The 21,608-nt window shown below is 36.3% G+C and overlaps 1 protein-coding gene across 8 annotated transcripts in view; it reads right to left on the bottom strand.

Moving 5' to 3' along the window:
* Window positions 1-21,608, bottom strand: part of GOLGA4 (golgin A4) — a 96,516-nt gene that overhangs the window by 50,166 nt on the left and 24,742 nt on the right. For 5 of the 8 annotated variants that reach the window (XM_019727638.2, XM_019727633.2, XM_019727636.2 and 2 more), the window contains 8 exons: window positions 19,074-19,388; window positions 16,686-16,733; window positions 14,206-14,262; window positions 8,289-8,387; window positions 7,811-7,940; window positions 6,670-6,857; window positions 6,318-6,401; window positions 3,998-4,145 (listed from right to left, as the gene is read on the bottom strand). In XM_019727638.2, coding sequence (XP_019583197.2) covers window positions 3,998-4,145; window positions 6,318-6,401; window positions 6,670-6,857; window positions 7,811-7,940; window positions 8,289-8,387; window positions 14,206-14,262; window positions 16,686-16,733; window positions 19,074-19,388 — 1,069 coding nt within the window. The remainder of the gene's footprint in view (window positions 1-3,997; window positions 4,146-6,317; window positions 6,402-6,669; window positions 6,858-7,810; window positions 7,941-8,288; window positions 8,388-14,205; window positions 14,263-16,685; window positions 16,734-19,073; window positions 19,389-21,608) is intronic. The other 3 variants (XM_074312614.1, XM_019727635.2, XM_019727637.2) reach the window with 2 other exon arrangements.

Raw genomic sequence — 21,608 nt, forward strand, 5'->3', positions numbered from 1 at the left:
AAGGATTAGGAAAAAGACTAAATAAAAGTGTACTGAAACAGTGATGTGCTTTCATTTTCTCTATTTTCCTTTTTTGTTGTCGTTGTACTATATTGCATTAATAATTAGCCAGCTACCCCTACCTCATACCCTGGTCAAAACACCCCCTCTCCCTCCCGGACACACACATACACACAAACACACACAATAGCCAAGACCTAGTGTGAACATTAGTAGCATTAACGTTCTGCATTGGTGCTGCATCGAAGAGATAATATTCTAGACAATTAGTAATAATACCTAGCACCTATCAAATACAGCATTATGCACGTAAGCTGAACCACCAGGCTTCTCCAAGCTTAAAAATCTGGTTACGTGAAGATATGACTACCTGTTTGTAAGTAACACCTAGAAAGGAATACTATCAATATTTGTAGTAAAATGCTTATAACAAACACATTTATTTTTCCTTTTTTATCCACTAAAATAAATAATTTTAACAAAACAAGAGTGCTATAGTAGATTTCAAAAAACATGCCTAACAATTCCACTAGAGAGTAGGATATGTACTACAGGTTGATATAGCATCCTAAAGTATGCACGTCACCATAGTCACAGAGTCACAGTATTTTACGATAGAATAGTTCTTTTAAGAATAATAGACATGCAAAATTCCTTTGTCTCCCAGCATATGGGAGGCATCACAGTTCATCTATGAACAGCAGTGCAATAGGTTGTTTTCCAAGAAAAGTAGTGAAGAATGTAGTTGAGCCAATTTTGAACTCCAGAATAAGCAAGTCAAAGAAATTAGTTACTTGTCTACTAACATCTACAGGTCAAAAATTACTAAATATATCAGTTAAATTTTTTACAGCTAAAAATGTATTAGGAGAGTTCACATTCTTTGGTAATTATTTTATGTAGACATATTTACTTTTAAAAATCTTAACAACTGTAAGCTTTAACGATTTTAATGTTTACTTCACATGGCCAGCTCGTAAGTATTTAGCCTTTGAATTTTAACTCTAAGAGAAAGACAAATGTTAACAGAGCAATTGAATTCTCCAGGAACCAGATTATGTTCACAAACTATTTATGGAAACTCTATTTCCTTTTAAAGACCTTTTCTTACTTTTAGTACTAAATTGGAATTTTTCTGTCAATTGCCATATGCATTGTATAATTGAACTGTGTAAGAACCATTTTATATTTGTACAGTTCAGTTCAGACTCAGCTAAGACCATTAGGTGAACTGCAGTTAGTGCGCAAAACTAGTTTTCATTATAGATTTAAAGGGCAATATGTTCAATGTGAAATCAGTCTGTTAGAACTCTGTATCATGCTTATAACTATATCATGCATATAATCAATAAATATGACTACAAATATAGTTTTAAAATACCTACAGAAGCACTCATAACTATGTGATACAAAGACTTTCCAAAGTGAATGCGTATTAAATAACTTTACATCTTATTTCTCTCTTTAAGAATTTATTACTTAGTTTTTAATATTTTGACAGTACCATTTACAGAAATGTTTCTCAACTGACAGGCTATCGTTTATTTACAATAATACAGTTTCATGAAAATCATATTTAAAGGAAAAATATATCTGTATTTTGGAGAAGCACGAGAAGGAAGGCTGTATTATTAAGGAGTTAACTGGAACAGTTGTCTGGGGAAATTTTATCCTGCATATGAATTAACTATATTTTGTCTACCTTTTCATCACTTAGCTCTTACAACTTGATACTTACTCATGAGTTTCTAGCTCCTGACAAGATACACCCCAATTTTAAAGGAAATGTAAAATTACTTCTAATATAATGCTAAATGGAGAAAAAGGGAGCTACATTAGTCAACAAAAGAAGTCCTAAAAGTAGAAAGACTTGATATGAGAAGCTGAGGCTCTGCATTAGGTTTTCTGTTCACTGGAAGCCAATCTGGAAAACAATATCTCCCAACTCTCAAACTGCTTTAAGTTAAGTCTCCAAAGAGTACATTCTGAGAGATGTTGTCTATTATTCTCTGCAGGGTAATTTTTGAGGTTTACTGGGAACAAAATCATTAACTAAATTCCCCTGCTACTTATCAATAAAATTTAAGGAGATGGGGAGATATTTATGTACAGATCTGGTACCAACCAACTACCTCCTGACCCATTCCCTTCCTTAAACTTCACAGTCTGGTTTCTACACTTCTGAAACTACATCCTGGGAACCAAATTCAAAGGCCTTCTTGAAAGTCTTCATCCTATGTCCTCCACTTCGGGAAACACCGCTGCTATTCCCCCCAAAAGTATAACTATCCACGATTCCTATGACTTCTTGGGTAAACTTTCTTTATTTCTTACTCTCTGCCAAACTCAAGATCTCTATGGTAAAGAGCACAGACTCTGGACTCAAAACGCCTGGATTCGAATCCTTACTCAAGTGTGAGTAGAGGCAAGTTACTGAACTTCTATGTTCTCAAGTTTTCTTGTTTGTAAAATGAGAACAGTGCCTACTTCACAGAAATCATGAGGATGAAATACCAGTAAATACAAAGAGAAGTATTTATGCTAGAGACTTGCCTAAACTAACTGAGTATTGGCTATCGGTAGCAGCTGCGATTACGGCCATTGCTGTCACTACTACTGTAAAACAGTCTTTTAGAGAAATCAGCCTCTCCTATCAATGTAACCATAGGCTTCCGCCTTAGGCTGATGACTCCTGAAAGATGCTCCATTTTCTTATTTCAAAATTCCTACAAGTCACTTCCATTTGGAAAGCTCATTGTTGGCTCAATTTCAAAGTATCTAAGTAAACTCATCATTTCACTCCATTCCTCAAGTTCCCCATTTAGATTTCCTTCCTTCCTTCCTTCATTCATTCAGTCTCCTAAGCTGACAGCCTTGGAATCATTTTAGATTCCTCCTTTTCTCATTTCCCTCCAAGTTGGTTGGATACCAAATCTGCAGTGTACTCCTCCTCTCCTTCCGGGATCCACAACCCTCGTCAGGGTGGCCAAAACTCTCCGTCCCTCCAACCTGTATTTCTACCTTCGTGTCTAAGTTTGACTTCCCACTTCTTTCTTTCCTCCACAACACACTAGTTTCCATCACAGTATACTTCCTATTACTGGTTTCCTTTTGCCTTACGCACCAAAATCTAAACTCAGCTACTCATTCACCTTCTAAGGTCTTAATAGTTAGCTCCTTCACAATCCAACTTCATTTCCCACTTCAGCAAGAATGGTTTTCAGTTGAATTGCACACCCACTATGGTCACGGTGCTTAGTTAGGGTCTTGTAGTATCTGAAATGGGTGCTGCCCCTGGCTCTCTGTTTAGGCCCATTCTATTCATTATCTGACATCCTCCCTAACCTGAAGGCACCGGTTCATTCTGCTGTCTCCACTTTCTAATAGCTTTCCTTTCTTTCCTAGTATTACTCAGTATTGTACCTTGTTGAATGCTACGCTGGTCCCTGTATTTTACAGCCTAGCATTTATTGTATCAAAACATAATGCAATTATGTGTAACACTGAATTATGCATTATTTCCTTAAAAAGTAGATTATATGTTATACTTTTTGTTTACCCTACAGCAGCCATAAGGTAGCAGGGTATTTAGTATGTACCATGCTATGCCTACTTGGGGAGTTCCAAAATTGTTAACCTGAATTTTGATGCCCTAAGACAATGGTCAGCAAACGTTTTCTATAAAGGGCCAGATAGTAAAATTTTAGGCTTTGAAGGCCACATATGGCCTCTGTCACATATTCTTTTTTTCTTTCCCAACTACTTAAAAATGTAAAAATCATTCTTAGCTTGAGAACCCTACATAAATAAGCAGGTCATGCGTGGCCTGGATTTACCAACCCCTACCTCCTCTACGGAATAGTTCAGTATCTTACAGAGTCCCTACAGTTAAGCATTTTTATCAATATTTAACTAATTTTTCTAAATGTTGATTGGTCAACCTCTTTACACTGACTTTTGAGCTCTAACATAAAACAAATAACCCCTGAGTTCTTACCAGCTCTTTCAGACTTTTCTTTCTGTTCCCGTAATTCCTCTCCCTGGGTAGTCATCTGTTTGATGCGACTACGAAGTTGAGCAATTTCTTCTTCTTTCATTTCCAGGGTTTCATGCATCTGCCGTTTTGTCTCTGCTATTACCATTCCCTAAACAGAAGTGCAAACTCTAAAGTATTTGCATAACAAAACTGCATCATCGATAGCATGTGTCAAACTTACTTCAAAAGGCAGAAAACACAGTACATCTCTTGCTAAGTATAGCATAAGAATGATTTCATTATTTCACAACCTGCAGTCTGTGTTCTTTACTATATGCTATACTATATACAATAACCTTGGTTACCTGGCATGCGATCAGGGTATTTTTGATATAAAAAAAGTATATTAATAGTAAGTTTAATCTTTTATGTATTAAAAACACATTTTAGTTTAAAAACATATTTTATAATCTTTCTATCAATGTTTGCTATCATTTTCCCAGCCTTAGTAAACAGTTTATAATGAACAAAACACAGCCTTCTGTCCTTGGCTCAGAGCCCTCATAAGCTATAATTATCAATCTGTGCTGTAAACAGACAGCGCCTCAGAGGCTGCTGAGAGTACAGGTTACTGCTGCCCACACTGGCTGGACCAAGGCTGTGGCACAGATCCACCTGGGTTTCTTTTTCCTCTTGTGATGGTCTATAGTCCCACTACCATCCCTCAGTGTGTCTGGGACGCACCCCCATGCCTCCAATTTCCTAATTCCTACTGTCTTCCCATTCTCTGGATCATCTACACAAGAAATGAAGGTCACTAGGGGAAAAAGATTATCAAATATGTATTAAATTGGTCATTTGTGACTAACAAAAAATGCGGTGGTTCAACTTGTCCTTGAAAAATAAGATTTTCTGACAGCTATTTTATTGTCTTAAGAAGATTACCACCTTACTTCCGGGGATAGTCAACCCCCACTTTAGGGTATGACTCTTCCAGATGGCTAATATTAATGGACAAATAAAAACCAGGTAAGCGGGGCATTATTATATGAAATTTCAAAACAAAATCGTGTGTCTTCAGTTTCTTCAAAGACCAAATCACAACAGAAAAAAGAGGGAGAGAGAGAAAGAGGGCAGTGAAGCTTACAGAATAAGAGTCATAGCAACCACTTGCAATGAAAGAATCTTATCTGAATCCTGAGTCATAAAAATGGGGAAAAAATGTATGAGACCAAAAGGAAAATCTGAAACTGACTAGATAGTTCATCGTATTAAGGAATTATTGTTAAATTTTTAGATGTGATCATGATTGCGTGGTTATGTTTTTATAAAAATAGAGTCCTTTAAAGACACCTTAAAATACTTATGGAAGAAATGATAAGATTTCTTGGATTTCCTAGTTGAGGATAATGGGGGTTGGGAATGTACAGATGAAACAAGATTAGCCATGAGATGTTAATTATGAAATGTTAACTGTTGAAGCTGGATGATGAGTTCATAGGAATTAATAATCTTTCTACTTTTTTGTTTTAAGTTTTTCATAATGGAAAGGTGGTTCTGTGTTGTGTTTTTTTTCAAGTGGGCCTTCATGCAGTTCATGGACTAGAATCTAGCAAAATGATATTATAGAATGATTGCCAATGATGCATTTCAATAGCAGAACAGCTCTTACATGTTCTTAATTACATGGCCTCTTAAAATACTGTGGCTATAAAGCAGTATATTAAATAAAATGGTAGATGGTATGTAACTGACTGGGAGCTGCTTTTTAAAAAGGACCCAAGAACTTGGAGCTGAAAGAGTTAGCTCATAGCTAACTGTTTGCCCATGAATTTTTCAGTTGTCTCTGCTGCCAGGGCTACAGCTTCTGCTCCAACTCTAAACTACCAATCTCGCCTGTACATTCTAAAATTCATTCACAGAATTTTCTGTGTATGCTAATACATGCATTACCACTTCCTTACTTTTTAGGCAATTATCTGAAAGATTATTCTGTTTCCATTATATTTGAAAGACAATACTTATTCAGATTTAGCAACATCTTAATGAAAATAACTTTTCTTTAAAAAATAGTTATGCACTAGAAACAGATTTCTTTTGTAAATTATTCTAATCTACAAATCAAAATATTGATAGGGATCAAGAAATCACAGAGAATCAGCTTCACATGATACAAAACTAATGCTAATAGTTATATAAATCTAGAAATTAAAACAAAAAGATTTTTCATGGAAGCAGCTGCAATAATTTTGGAAAGCAGAAGTCTGAATGCTACCAACTGCTTCCAAAAGTGAATTCTGGGGCCCCCTGGCAAATTTTAATATCATAAGTATTGTTTTACCTTATCTTGTTCAAGCTGTTCAATTAAGTTCTTTGCATCACGTAACTGAGTGATAAGTTTAGTCTTCTCAGCCATATGAAGCTCCTAAAAAAATTTTAAAAATTCATTTCCATCTCTAATAAAGCTTCTCCTTATATGAGAACTCTAAACATTTTATCTAATTTGGATACTTCTCATGATCTAGTAGGAGAAAAGTACACAGGACATCTCAGAAGTGCAGAAAATGTCATGAAGCCCAGGGCACTTGGGTGCCCTCTCCGTGCTATCTATGGAGAAAGGGAAAAGGCATTCCAGAGAAGGTTAGGCCTAGCTTTATGGGGCTAAATTAAACAAAACTCATTTACTCTTTTACCTTCATCTTTTCTAGTTCTTGAAGCCTTTCATCTAGTTGTTCTTGCAGTGCTTCTTTTTCACTGGTTAACAGTGTACATTGCTCCTTATGTGACTGAATTGTTTTCTTACAACGCTGCAGTAGGTTCTCTTGACGCTTAACTCTTTGCTGAAGCATTTCCAGTGTTTCAGCAGAAGCTCCATCTGCCACTATTAACAATAAAGCAGCACAAGCAGTGGCAGTCAGTAAGGAATAGAAGGGCTCTCTGGGAACAGTGAAGTCTGTTTCAGTACGCAGGACTATATTCTTATTCCAACACTCTGCTATAACCAGAGCCAGATCAACAAGAGTGGGAGCCCTGTGTCTTAGCTCCCATCCCAAAAGGATTAATAAGTATTCTTTCCAATGTACTCTAATCTCTTCCTGAGAGGAGTTCTGATAAGTACAGCTTTCTCCATCTCCTTACATCTCCTTTATGAGTGAAGTTTTCACACCCCAGGGGAATGTCAGGGCCCCTTACAGGTTGGTTGCTCAGATAGACACACCTGCTCAGCAGCACCTTACTCTGGCTCTGGATGGACCAAAAGTTTATCATAAAACTCTTTGAGAGAAAGAGCTGGTAAATAAAAAGTGGAAATTTCATTAAATATATACCTCAAAGCCTCAAAGAGTAGAAAGGGCTATAAGTGGATTTTAAGAAAAGATTTAATTATGTTTTTCTTTTCCAGTTAGAAAACAAATAGGGCAAACACAGGCATCTTTGAATGTAGAAATATGTAAGCAGTATTATTTAAAAACCTATAAACAAACAATTACAAATAGCATACTCATTAATCTTGAGTAGAACTGACCTGTTTATAGGAAATTTAGCTATTGCTATCAATAAAACAATATAACATAATGATTTCAATTACAACGAAAATGTGGTGCTGCTCCTTGCAGACTTTCACATCTTAAAACAATTACTTAGTTATTTTCTCCTGAATAACAACAACAACAAAGAACCCAAAAACAACAAAAACTCTTGCATCTCTCTGGAAATGTTAGATCTAGGACACTTCTATCTCAGCCAACATCTATTAACTCATCTCCTGGAATCACTTGACCTCCTCTTTGAGCTTTTAAATGAGATGGGTCCTTCATCTGACAAGATGAAGCTTACCAACTGGCTCTGCAGCACTCTCTGTATTCTCTTTAGTGACACCATCATCCTGTGGTTCTGCTGGAGGGGGTGGTTTTGGTAAATCAAGACTCATCGGGCCATTTAGTAACCGCTGTTTCAGCAAAGAAACCTAAAAAAAAATGTGTGTCATTAGGAAAAAATTATTCAAAAGAAACTATGGCAGTAGGACTTTTTTAAAAAACAGAGAGGATAGCATAAATGATCTTTTTTTGCTTAGATATCATTTAGGGGGAAAATTAAAATTACGTTTACTCCCAATGCAGCTAATGTTTATATTTTCTATTTTGAAAATCATAGTTAGCCAAGAGCTACAAAAATTAACAATTGTCCTTAAAATTAATCGAGGAAAAGCAGAATTTTTAAAAATAGGCCATTTTTTAAACATCTGGAACCTATTATATATCCCATCAAAACCCATTTTTCTTTATGCAAAAATTCCACACTTTCAATCTTTTACCTGAGTCTGGAGAACACTGATATACTGATCTTTTTCCTCTAAAGATGCATCAAACTCCTCTTGGAGATGTTTCTTTGCTTGCTGGTCCATTTGGAGCTCCTAAAACATAAAGGACTTTATAGGGAGTTTTCAGCACAAAACAAAAAACACAATCTTGAAGTTTTCAAAGTTCAAAAACATGATCAATCCAGATTTACATTTCTCTTCAGATAAGGTTATCAGCAAAATAATTAGAGAATAATCAGCATTTAAAACATCGGTATTTACACCAGCAAATAATTTTGTTCTTTAAAGAATATGAAGATCCAAGAAAACTATATTTTTGTAGCTGTAATGACGGCTGAATTTCAGATAATAATGTAGAGCGAATAAAAAACTTAATTTCTTAGGATAAAAGTAAAACTTTATCCTACTTGAAGACATCTTACTACTTGTGCTCTTACAGTCACTGATCTAAATTAAATTATTATGTACCAAAAAGATAGCCAATAGAGCCTCCCTCCTCCCAATACATAAAAGTGTTCAAAAGACAAAATCGGACGCTTCCTCATCTGTAAAATGAAAAGGTTCAGCTAGTTGATCACCAAAAGGTAAAATTTCAAGTTCCTGAAATTACTTAAAATGTTGCTTTCTTTAGGTCATTTCTGAGCCTTTCTAACTAACTCCAGTCATCTTTACCTCTGCTGTAATCACCTCCTCAAAGTACCTGCCTTCCATGGCTTCAGGGCTCCTCTCTCTATTCCTCTCTCACAGGTTCCGCTCTCTGTCCTTCATTAACTCTATCGGCATCTATGCCGGGTTCAGTCCTGTGGCCTCAGCGCTTCTCCCTTACACTTATGCCATTGGAATGCTATATAGATTAACTTCTAGAACATTTCAGATGTCCCATCAAAACCTCTGTTTTTCTGGGATTCCTCCTGTTCTTACCTCAAGTCTTCCTCTAACTTGATCCATCCTGCACACATTTGTTAGAGAATGTTCTTCAAACAGTATTTTCAAGGACTTATAATAAGCAATGCCCTCTTCTTACATTGTTTCAAATTTATGAATTCTCAAAACACAGAGGCACTAACTGTCTAGCACTAACTGTCCTCTCTTCTCCACCACACTCACACTGCCCTCAATCTCTAAGCACACTATTTACTGTGGCTGTCACTAAAGCCTCCTGGCTTGACTTCCCCCCCACGGCAATAATCTCCAAAGGCTGGTCTTCGGATCAGAACACGTCCAGAAAGAAGTTTTCACTGATCCATGGTGAAATAAGAAACAGAGGTAAACGTAGAGTTTTTCTTAGAACTACATCTTTCATTTAAACAGCTGTACTTTATTCTGAAAATATGTCCTTCTTAATTTTTTGTTATTAAAAAAAAACAGAAACAAAAACCTTTCTTTCATGAAATAATAATAGAAAAATCTGGTTCCTTATTCCTGTGTTCATACTTGAAAAGATAAAAACAGCCCTATGACAATTCTCCTTTCCTCCATTTCTGGAGGGAACTTGAGTTAATTTTTCAGTCCACGAAATCCAAAAGTCTGGAAAGCACTGGCCTCTAAGACTTTGCAAAGGCCAATTCTTTAGTCTGGAACCTCTATACATCTTAATAGCAATGCAGTCCTTTACTTTCTTTGAAATCGATCTAAATAATTTTCTGTATCTTACCACACTAGAATCCATTACATGGCATCCCCAACAGCCCACAAAAATGCCTCAGTTTATATTGTGGTTTTCAGGTTTTTAATGTTTTTCTTAAACATTCTAACAACTTGATCAATCCTTTCCAAAAAAAACTGTGATGCCAAGTATTGATTCTAAAGTCCAATTTTAAAATTCAGAATCTTACTAGGGGGAAAAAATATGCATGTTGGCTACTTAAAGATGAAAAAAGATGTTCAAGATTTACTATCATCTGACAGTTTCTATATCAACCTCAATCACCCAAACTATTTTGTGAAAACATAAGCCAATGGGAGAAAAGTAATTCTTCCAGAAATCTAAATAAACTATATTTCCAGTTTAGGTTTAAATCAGTAATAATTTAAAAAATATTTTCAACTTAGCTTATCTGGCATTGAACACAGTCAGTAACGCTCCCTTCAGTTAACTGCTTAAACTAATCCCTGGTTCAAACCACAAGAGTAAGATACTAAAGTGTAATATAATTGCACTTCTAAGCAAAATGACAAATGGCTCTATACTATTACTAAACATGATAACTGATTCAATAATTCTCCTATTGTTGACCATTTACATTGTTTCCAAATTTTGGCAAACCCTGGGATTAATATTTTTATGCATAAATTTTGCAAGGTCTTTCTGATTACTTCCTTAGAGAGAAATTCTGATGAGTAGAACATATCAAATACCTTTAACTGTTTCACTGCTCTTCATCTCAGTCCCTATGTTGCCCATTATGGTCAGAGGTGATTTCAAGCTGCAAAAATGAACCCTTCCTCCCTAAAGTCAGTTTTGAGAACAGCAATTGCTTCTAACAAATTGTATCTGGATGAGCCTAAAAAAAGTACATGCCATACACAGAAGGGCAGAGAAAGGAAGAAACATCTAAGACAACGTCTTCATTTATTCTCCATTTAACTGGCCTGAAAAGGGAATCAGAGAACCCTATCTACTTAGATGAGCTCATAATTTGCCTAGCATAGTTACTACTTCCTGATAATATGATATCCCTGTTTAATATCTGCTCATGTTATAAGATTCAAGATCAGGCAAAAAACATTACAGGGAATCTGTTGGAAATATTTTATGTAATTTTTTGCTTCAGCTGGTTCATTAAAAAATGATATGCTAAATATTGACAAAAGACACAATATTTGCCTATGTAGAATAGAAGTTTTGTTTGTCCTCCAGAAAATACTAGGAGAGATGTTCATGGATTCTATTCATGCATATACTCATAACCACAAGAGGAAGACATAAAATACTAAAAAAAATACTTTCTGAATAGCGTAATACAGCAAAATAAAGATATACTCAATTTTGGCCTGCTAAAGAAAGTACTAATGAAACTTTCTAAAGCTTCTATTCAGACTTTAATCCCAAAGAAATATTTTATGACTTACATCACTTTAAATGTTTAAATAAGTGGTAATCATGATTTTATGGGTTATATTATTTAGTTAAAGGAAATTTTTCTCATCATGAACAAAATTAAAAGTATCCAAAACTCTCACTTACCTACTCAGTATTTACATATAAATTACTGGATAAATCTTTTTTATGTAACTGGAACCAGGGTTATGGTTCAGAAATATATCTTAGTTACTACAAAACTAGTTTAGATATGTACCAAGGAGGAATTTACCATATGGGCTCTAGACTCCATGCTTCTCCTCCTTTACCTTATTCGTTGTTTTCTGGCCATTTCACTAAGTACCTTCACTAGAGGCAGTGTGATAGGAAGAAAAATGGCCCGCAAAGATTCCACATCCTAACCCCCGGAAACTAGAACATAAGAGTTTGTGGATATGGTTAAATTAAAGATCTTGAGATGGGGGATTCTTCTGAATTATTTGGGTGAGCCCAATCAAACTTCTGATGTAATACATTTGTGTTGTTTTAAGCCACTAAATTGTGGTGATTTGTTGCAGCAACAACAAAAAACTAATACAGGGAGGCAGATAATTTTTTTTTAAAAGTACTAAAACCTGTCAATCTGTAGCTCTGATAAGTATTTCCTAAAAAAGATAGTTACTGAATAAAGTTATGGCTTTATACTATATTATATCCTTTAGTTCTCTATTACCTGTCCCTTCAGCCCCTCGCCAGCTCCCAGAAAGGGGAGGTAGAGTTGCAAATCTGATTGGCAGCATCCAGATTATTATAAGAGCCCTACCTTCTTGCAGGGTAAGCGCATCTACTTCTTACCACGGATCTTGGCCGGGTATGCCTTTTAGCCAAGTCTGGCTCCTAGTGTTCTAAGTCCTTCATTGCCTGCAACACAGTAGGTGAGCTTGGCTAGAGGCTGCTAGCAAAGCAAGCCTTTTCTCCTTCCCCACTTATGCCGAAGAATGCTGGTTCTGTAATTTAACTTAGAGAAAGGATAGCTAGGAGGCCCCTATTTACTAAGAGGCAGCAATGAGGAATATCACATTGGTATTTATCCATCTATTAATAGAATAGAAGTTTGTGGCGCGTTCAGCTGTATTTTCTTGAGTGCGGCTAAGGGACCACTAGTGGAGAAAGACTAAGCAGCAGGAGAAAAAAACAGGTTTTCCTATGTCTCCAGCTATACTACAATTATAAACACCCTCAAAACCTGATGGCCAACATCTAATGTACACACTATGAATTTCAATATGCCTGCTTCTCCATTACTATACATATAACTAATCATTTAACTGTATATAACCTACGCATTGAATTTCTTACAGAAACAGAATATGCCTACGCACTAATTAATACACTCATCTATTCCCAAAATATAAGAAAACAAGCAAAAAAAATACGAAGTGAAAGATATTAACTTAACAGAAAAACCTTTTGGGTAAAAGTGCCATGTTATTAGTTCCCTCTAGCAAAATTTTAAAAGCACCTTCTTTCTAGTAACATAAAGTGATTGAAAAGGAACAAAACTTGGACTTGAACTCCTATTCTGCCCAAACTCCACATTTCTAGTTTGACTTGAAGGATAGCATTACAGCAGTGCTAGTACTCAGAAAAGCATGCATGGACGTTAGGAGGCGTGCAGTAGAGATGTTGGGGGAAGTGAGAGGGTAACATAGGCCATCCTCTTGTTTTGGTGAATATTAAATTTACAAGGGTTAACAGGGAAAGACTGTATATGTAATGGGTATGATCTAACGGTATAGATATGAAAAGAGCTTTTTTCCATGATGGAAGAATGGGAATAGCATATAAAAATTTACTGAAATAATTTCAGTAATGATAACTGATGGTGGTAGTATTAGTATTGTTATTCCAAGACTGTTGGCTTATAATGTTAAGATAAGGCAAACGAGTAATTTTTAATCTTCTGATTGATCATCAGATTCTTCAACAGATGGAACAGTAAGGAAAAGAAGGGATGCAGGAATGTGTCGACTTGAAGAGACTTAAAAGATATATCAAAACTATTTTTACATAAACCAGACTATAGTGTCTGGGGGGTACACTGAGATGATAAAAATCTTAGAGACACAGGGAAGTACAATAAAAGTCAAGATATTACTTTTAAAGAAGGGGGAGCTATGATTGGGTGGGGAAATACGGGGGGGGGGGGGCTTTGGGTGGCTGTCAACATTCAATTTCTTGACCTTGGTAATGGTTGCAATAGTGTCCATAATATATATGTAAGGTATATATTTTTTGTGCATGATTTTCTGTACCAGTTTTATTTTACAAAGATTTTAAAATGTTTATGATGAGTGATATAACAGAGATACAGAATGCTATCATGCAACCAACATAACCTAATAATCTCTATCCTTCTCAAGATGGGACAGAAACATAAATTATTAAAGCGTGATTACAAATGATAAATATTTGCCTAAATTCTAATACTTCACTGTAAAAATTACCCCCAAAAATTACAATGAACAAAATTTTTATTTCATTTTACCAAAAAGAGTGTTGGTAAGGAAAAACAAAAAGAAGCCTGAAATACCTAATAGAAAGGACAGTTTAGCCTTGGAAGTTGCTACTGACTGTTCACGCAGGCAAAGGACATTCTACTGCTAAATAAGACATTTTCATTTCACTAATTCTACCAACAACATATGTCTTAGGAAAACCACGTAAATAAAAACTGCTAAGAATTGACCCCTGGTCTTGTGGGCTGGGCTGGTTAGCTATTACTGTAACTAATGAAGTGCATATGAAATTACCCCAGTATGTACAACAGTTCTGATAAATATGAGAAATGTAATGACTCTTCTCAAAGTATTAATCACTACAACTTACCTCTCTTAACTCTGCAATTCTCCGAAGTGATTTATCCTGACTCTGACTTAATATACCCTTTAATTCAAAAGAAAAAAACAAGCTGGTTTAAACAATTGCATGACATAGTAATACAAAGCAAGTCAAAAATAATTATTTTTACAATATTACAACTGTTTATCCAAAAATAACCTGAGGAAAGAGAACAGGACTGAAAATGTTAAAGATGTGACCATGTTTAAAATTTGTTAACAGTTAAATCATGATGTTACAGACCTGTTCTGCACCCTGGCTGTGGTAGTGGTTACACAAATCACATGTTGAACCAAACAAAAGTCAATTCTACTATACGCTAGTTTTAAAAATAAAAATTTTTTAAAGTTAAGTCAAACTCCAAATGCAATTTATTTCATTGCAGTCTACTATGTGTGGATCAAGTCAATTACCAGGCTGTTCAAAAGGTTTTTGTGACTTAAAAACAAGTCTTTTTCTATTTAAAAAAAAAAATGTCCAGGAGGAAACTGCACAGAGAACTACAGGTTACTAAGTTAGCAGTCATATATAAAAATCAAGAAGCTAAAAGAGTAATATTGAAAGATGATTCATCGTTTCCTGGGGAGCGGCAGTGATAGTACTTTTCACTAGTGAGGAAATGAAACCAGAAAAGTTAGTCTATGGAAACAAACTAACTGTATATTCTTGTACAATATAAATACAGATAGGTAAAGAATGGGGTAATCTGGAACTTCATTGGTCTGTGTGGACTAACAACAAAAAAACAGAGATAGAGGTGAGCAAATACTATACTTATGACCCAGGGGAGTGTGACTTGGCTGTATTTGCGGGGCTTTGCAAGTGACTAAAGCAAAAACCAAAGGCTTTTTCCCCCCCTAAAGCTATGAACACAGATTTTATTTTTTTGTATCATATGTAAATGCTTAAATGCAGAAGGACGCAATGCTGAGAATGATGAAAACTTGCAGTGCATTCTTTACAAGCATGCACACTGCAGTCTAACTGCCAAGAAGTGGATCCTGGCTCTCCTTCGTACCTCTTACAAGCTGTGCCACAAAGAACAAGTCACTCCTCCTGTTTCCTCACAGGAGCGGTGTAGGGACTAAATACACCAAAATGCCTCACACACAGTAGGAGCTGAATAAATGTTAGGTGGTATGAACAGCACTAGTAATTGTGTTGGCAGTACTTACAATTTTAATTTCATTGGATCTATTGAAAGGATGTTTGTCTGTTTAATAGGCATGAAAATATGGGCATGTATACATATGTAGAAAAAGAGCATAAATCATTGAATTTTATCTCCAACACCCTTTCTATTTGGGACTATGCAATCATAATTCTCTGTTGCCACTTAGTGGTAGAAATACGTACACCCAGAAATAAAAATCCATAGACAATTCATAGAAACACAAGCAAGGTACCCACAGAATGTAAGAATAAGATGACCTTTGAGAATAAATTTATGGAATATTAATAACACAATGGATTAAATCAGAACCATCCCCCCACTTCATTAGAACTCACGTTTAAGAACATATTTTTTAAAAACCCTAAAAACTCTATTTGTAATAATCTAACTTTCTTATTTGTTACAGACAATTAGAACACTGAATCAGCAATAAATAACTGGTATTACCATTCTGAACTGATTGTATTCCATACCAAAGCCAGAAAATTTAATGTTGCACTTAATGGAGATTAACGTTTATGAGATGAAATATTTTAAAATGTACATGGGGAAATGAACTAATTTTACCAAAACTCATTTTACAAATAACTTTTAGTTATGCAACTTTTAATTAGTGTTTTAAATGGCACAAAATGCTAAATTGTTTTAAATAAGACTACTGTAAAAAAATAGGACTATACTATAAAAAATAAGACTACTGTAAAAAATAAGACTATATTTTATAAATAACACAGCAAAATGACAGCACTATTTGAACTGGACTGGATAGTTCCCCTTAGCTCTGAAGTGTGATACCTGTGGAAATTTTCTGACCATGAACAGGATAACACCACAGGGCAGGGGTGGGTCACCCAGAAGAGCTTTCTAAGCAGCAGCCTCAGGAAATAGAAGAGAGGATGCTTGAGTTGGGATCCTGATATGAAACAGAGACATCTGCAGGTTTTTAAAAACTAGAAGGGAAAGCTTTGAAGGTTTTATGTCTCTTTACCTAAAACAAAGATGCAACCTGCAGACTGAGACACTAGGAAACATGCTTGAAAGAGGCAAACATGCCTTAAATCCAAACCTTTTGAACACTGCAGGGATCCAAAACTCAAGGTAGCCCATCGCTACCAGAGGTAAAATCTCTGGGATCTCTCATTCACTCCCTTTGTCAAATCCCCAATAATGGTAAACCAGTTTAATACTATGATTACATGGAGAATTATTACAGGTGAGGATTAGAACTTTCTTACTATAAGGTCCTTTCTAATTTTAAAATTATATATGAATCAATATCACAGCGAACACTTACTTGGAGCTTTTTCTTTTCTCTCTGAAGCATCTGATAAGCTGTAACAAGCTAAAACGAAGAAAAAGTCACCAATAACATTAGTCATCCCTAAATAAATGCAATTAATTATTCTAAACTCCATTAAAACATTTTGTTATGAAAGTAAAAAAATCAGCAGAATCCTTTTATAGACAATTCAATCTAATTAGGTGCATATACAGTCAAAACTGAATAACATAGGAAATATATTTCTAAAAAATAAAAGGAGAACTTGATGCTATAAATAAAGATAGTAAGTCTCTATTCGACTTCACCTTAGGCACATGCCTCTTTAAATTTCAGTACGCAATTCATAGGTAGGGATTAGAGCTCACTTGCCAAAGCAGGATGCTAGTCCAACTGTAGTCACAGACCAGGACCATCCGCAGCATCACCGCCTGGGAGCTTGACAAGCTCTCCAGGTGATGGTTTTGTTTGAGGTATAAGAGACCATGTAATTGATCTCCAAAAGTTCCTTCAGGTTATAGGATCTGTGGCTACGGCTGTGTAAAAATCGGAGGGAAAGAACTCATAACCAACAAATGAAAACTGGTAATTCAGGGTAAAGAAATGTTTAACCACTTAACCTAAAGAGGATATTGAAACATTCTTGCACAACTTGAAACTACGAATCAACAAATATTTTAAAATCTGTAAATGACATAGCATTACTCATCCGAAGGTGAAGCGCACAGCTCCAGTGAATTACTTGGACCCTACTTTAAAAGTGCTAGTGCTTCTCTGCAGAGATAGGCTGCAGGATTAGGAGGAAGCACGCCTCCATTCTGAGCCTTGCCATTTTCCTTGGAAGGCTGCGGCGTGCCCCTAAATGCCTCTACTGATGTTCTGAGAGAAGAGGCAGGCAGCAATGGAAGATGAGTTGGCAGCAGAGGCTAAGAATACAAAAAACAAAATTCTACCTGAAACCCCTTCCTACTACCTTAAGACCAGACAGGCGAAGGAAGGTGAAGACAAAGACCGTGGACTCTTTCCATCCCTACTGTAATGAGCTGCATAACTCTACCTGAGGTAGCACAGAATAACAGAAACAAACAAAAAGACCTAGCATCAAATCCAGGCTCTGTCAATTGCTACCTATGGGACCTTAAGCAAGTTACTTAGTCTCTGTGATTAAGTCTCTCTGAGTCTCTAATCCCTATTCTACAAAATAGAGCTAATGAGTATCTACTTCACAGTGAGATGATGCAAAATAAAATGGCACTACGAGTATAAAATGCATAGTGTCTTGTACCTTAAATACTAATTATATTGTTGCTCCAATTTCAAGCTTAAAAGCCACGGGTAACTTAGAGAAAATAACATAAATCTTAACAGACAAGCAAAAATCAAGACCATTATTAACTTTGATAGAAATAAAAAATAAAAAGTTTTAAAGAAAAAAGTGGCCTGATTCCACAAGTGCCTCATGAGATATATGGCCCTGTTTACATCTCTGGGTTCCAGCCAGGCAACAGATTTTAGCCAAATAATTCCTTCTTATTATGTCAGTACTTTATAGTTTTAAAAATATATTTTATATGTTTCATCTAGGGTTTTTTTGTGTTTTTTGGCTGCATGGTAAAACTACTTATATTGTAGCTATAAATGGAAATAGAAGACATGGCTAACTTTGCATGCTATCTTGAACTTCATTATTCATTAATTAAAATTAATTACAAGGCTGATTTACAAACTCTTATGACAATAAAACATTAGGCATTGTTAAAAAAAAGCCATGGACAACTTGTTCCAAAAAGGTTTTTCTTAGGCAGAACTGTATTAACTACACAGGACGGGGAGGGCAATGAGTATAATCCAGCATAAAGGGTAGGAGCTGTGTTCCTGAAGGACTGAAAAGAGACAGGAAGTAGCACTACACTTCCTTCCTCTCTTAGACCAAACAGAGAGTATAATCCTCAAGGCGGGATTCATTTGAGGCAAAGTTTAAATGTAGGTACAATGAGAGTGACCAAAATCATACTTCAAACATTGGGGTCAGTAACAATGGGGATCTGTTGGGCAGAAGAGGTCATGTGGGAGCCACAGCCCTTCAAAGATGACAGGGCGGGCATGTGAGAAGGAAAGATGATGAACTCTGCAGGGGGTTTCCAACCAGAGGGGCACAGACTGTGAGAACCAGAAGGTTACAGGCAACAACCTTCTCCTACATTGTACTCTAATCTTGCCACAGGGCTTCTGTACAACTGAAAGTCTTTAACGATCTATCACCACAGATTACCCACCACTAGTAACCAGTGTATCTAGGGAATCGACAGTGTAGCCACTCTCAGGAGTGAAAACCACACAGTAATCTGAATTCGAGAACAAGGGGAAGAAATTTTCACTCTGGCAGAAAAGTCCTGCTCCTACCTCAGAACATTTTCCTTTGTAGTTATTCAACCGTCGTTCCATCCTCCGCAGCCACTGAATCAACTGTTCTTTGCTGAGGCTGTCTAAATTCCCTAGTGAGTCTTCGGCCTCGCTCTCCATATCAGAGGGTGGATCAGAGGCGGCAGCAGAAAAGTCCAGGTCCAGTCGATTCAGGGACTCTCGGGAAGACGTTCGGACCAAAGACTCTTTAGAAGAAGATCGGAACAGAGATTCCTTTATTGGACTTCGAAACAAAGACTCCATGGAAGGCACCCGGAGCTGGAGCTTTTGTGCAAAAGACTGCGTGTCACCAGACTGAAAGCAAAACCCAACAGAATGTGTGAGTTCAAATACACTGTTAGACTTCTGTTATTCCCCATCACCAGCAGTAATCTAGTAAAAGCTCGAACAAATTCAATTAATATTCCTGACATTCAACATAAGTTTCCTGAAAAACAAAAGACACCTGGTTATTTCTGAAAACGTGCTGGACCTGGAGTCAGAGGACTAGGGTGTAGGTCCCAGGTCTGTCACCGAGCAGAGAGGCATGACCTTCACTAAGTCACCTCCTTTCAGTTTGCGCATCTGTAAAAAAGAAGGAAGCCATACTTTCCCAGCTGCCCTCACAGGTATGCTGTGAGGATTCATCCTTGGCGGCAAGATCCTTGGAGGCAGGGACCGCCTGTGTCACCAGTACTACCCAGTGTCTAAAATGGGGGTAATACTGTGACGTGTGCAGTTGTGGCTAAAATCTAGTAGACCTCATCTGGAGGCGCTGACTCCTGATCACTTTCTCAACAAAAGAGGAGAATGGGGCTAGGGGGTCAGTAATGTGTAGCGAGCCCATTTTGTTCAACAAGAGAAGGCCAGGCAGAAGTAACTAGTGACATCCAACTCTGCTCTACTTACCATTCTGCCCACTGGAAATAGAAATAAGCATTAAAAAATCATGAAGGACAGTTGAAAAGTCTGAGCCAGAGTCCCTCTGCGCAAAGCAGTAGGTCTGATGGTAGAAATAGTGATAAGCAAGAGCTATTCTCTTCATTAATTTGAATAATGACATATCAATTTGAATAAAAACAATGAAAAGCAATATAACATAATTTAACACACTGTTCTGAGTGGCATTCTTTTGTTCAGGTGACAGCAGTCAGTATTTAACAGGTGTTGCCTAGAAAATCATTCTCAGTAGTGCAGCAAGGCAACCTACGAGATCCCAATGACGCCAGGACTGAAATGCTCAGAGGAGACTGAGGCTACGTGTGGGCAAAGATTACAGGGAAACAAAAAGATTTCTCTAGTATACAATTTGAATATTAAACCAGGAATACTTTAGTCGTGGATTTTAGAGATTAATAATAGTATTGGGCAAGGCGGGAGTAAGTAAGAGGGGATAACCTGCCCCACCCCTTCATAGGCAGAGATTTATCACAGGTTGTTCATAACAGTAGAAACTGGAAACAACCCAAAGGTTCACCACTGGGGGATACATTATATAAATTACAATACGTGGAAGGAGGTTCAAGATATACTATTAAATGGAAAAAAATTAGGTTAGAAAACAGTATGTACGTACATTGTGAACTCATTTTGATTTAAAGTAATTACAGATACTTTTTAATTTATATGTATGTTTACACAAATACCCTTAGAACCAGGTCATTAAGGACAAACACCAATAGTTGGCAGTGAGTGGTTCTGAAAGGTAAGATATTAAGTGATTTTTATTTTTATATTTTCCTGTACTTTCTAGTTTTAATTTCCACAATGTGCAAGTTTTACCTTGAAAGGAGGGAACCTCATGCTCAAAAACTTTAAGAACCAGCTATATTACAAGCTCCTTCTGACCCATGCAAAAAGTGCTTTTCAATTCGTATAATCTTGTAGATTACTCTAGAACAAACAACTGAAGCAAGTATGAATAACACTAGAAATGTTGTTATTAAAGGGTCAGTCAGAAGCTAATGAATAATATCAAAGACATGGACTTGCAGAAGCTGAGAAACTTAACAACTGCCACATCTATGTTTGGGAGTACCATGTGTGAGTGTAGTGATTCAGCCTGTAGGCTGTCGAGTATAAGGTGGCCTAAGTTCAAATCCTGGCTCCACTACTATGTTCTACATGACCTTGACCAAGTTATTTAACCTTACTAGACTGGTTTCCCTTTCTGTAAAATGGGAATGATTTAAAAAAAAAAAAAAAGATAATATCACACATTTCATATGGGTGTCACAAGGACTGAATGAGTTTAATACTCATACATGCAAAGTGCTTATAATGTAGCAAATAATAAATGTTAATAATTACCCTTATTAGAGAAAGGAGTTAAAACAAAAGACAAACTTACTAGTAAGAACGTCATACACGCTTATCTGGCAGACTCTCCTGATTATATGATGCAGTAGCTAAGAGCACAAGTTATGAAGCCAGACTTTTTGGACTCAAGTCTCAGTTCTACCATTTACTGGCAATGACCTTGGGCAAGTTACTTAACCTCTGTTTCTTCATATTTAAAACGGAGATAACAATAGG

Source organism: Rhinolophus sinicus, linkage group LG10 (assembly GCF_036562045.2).
Source record: "Rhinolophus sinicus isolate RSC01 linkage group LG10, ASM3656204v1, whole genome shotgun sequence".
Lineage (NCBI taxonomy): Eukaryota > Metazoa > Chordata > Mammalia > Chiroptera > Rhinolophidae > Rhinolophus > Rhinolophus sinicus.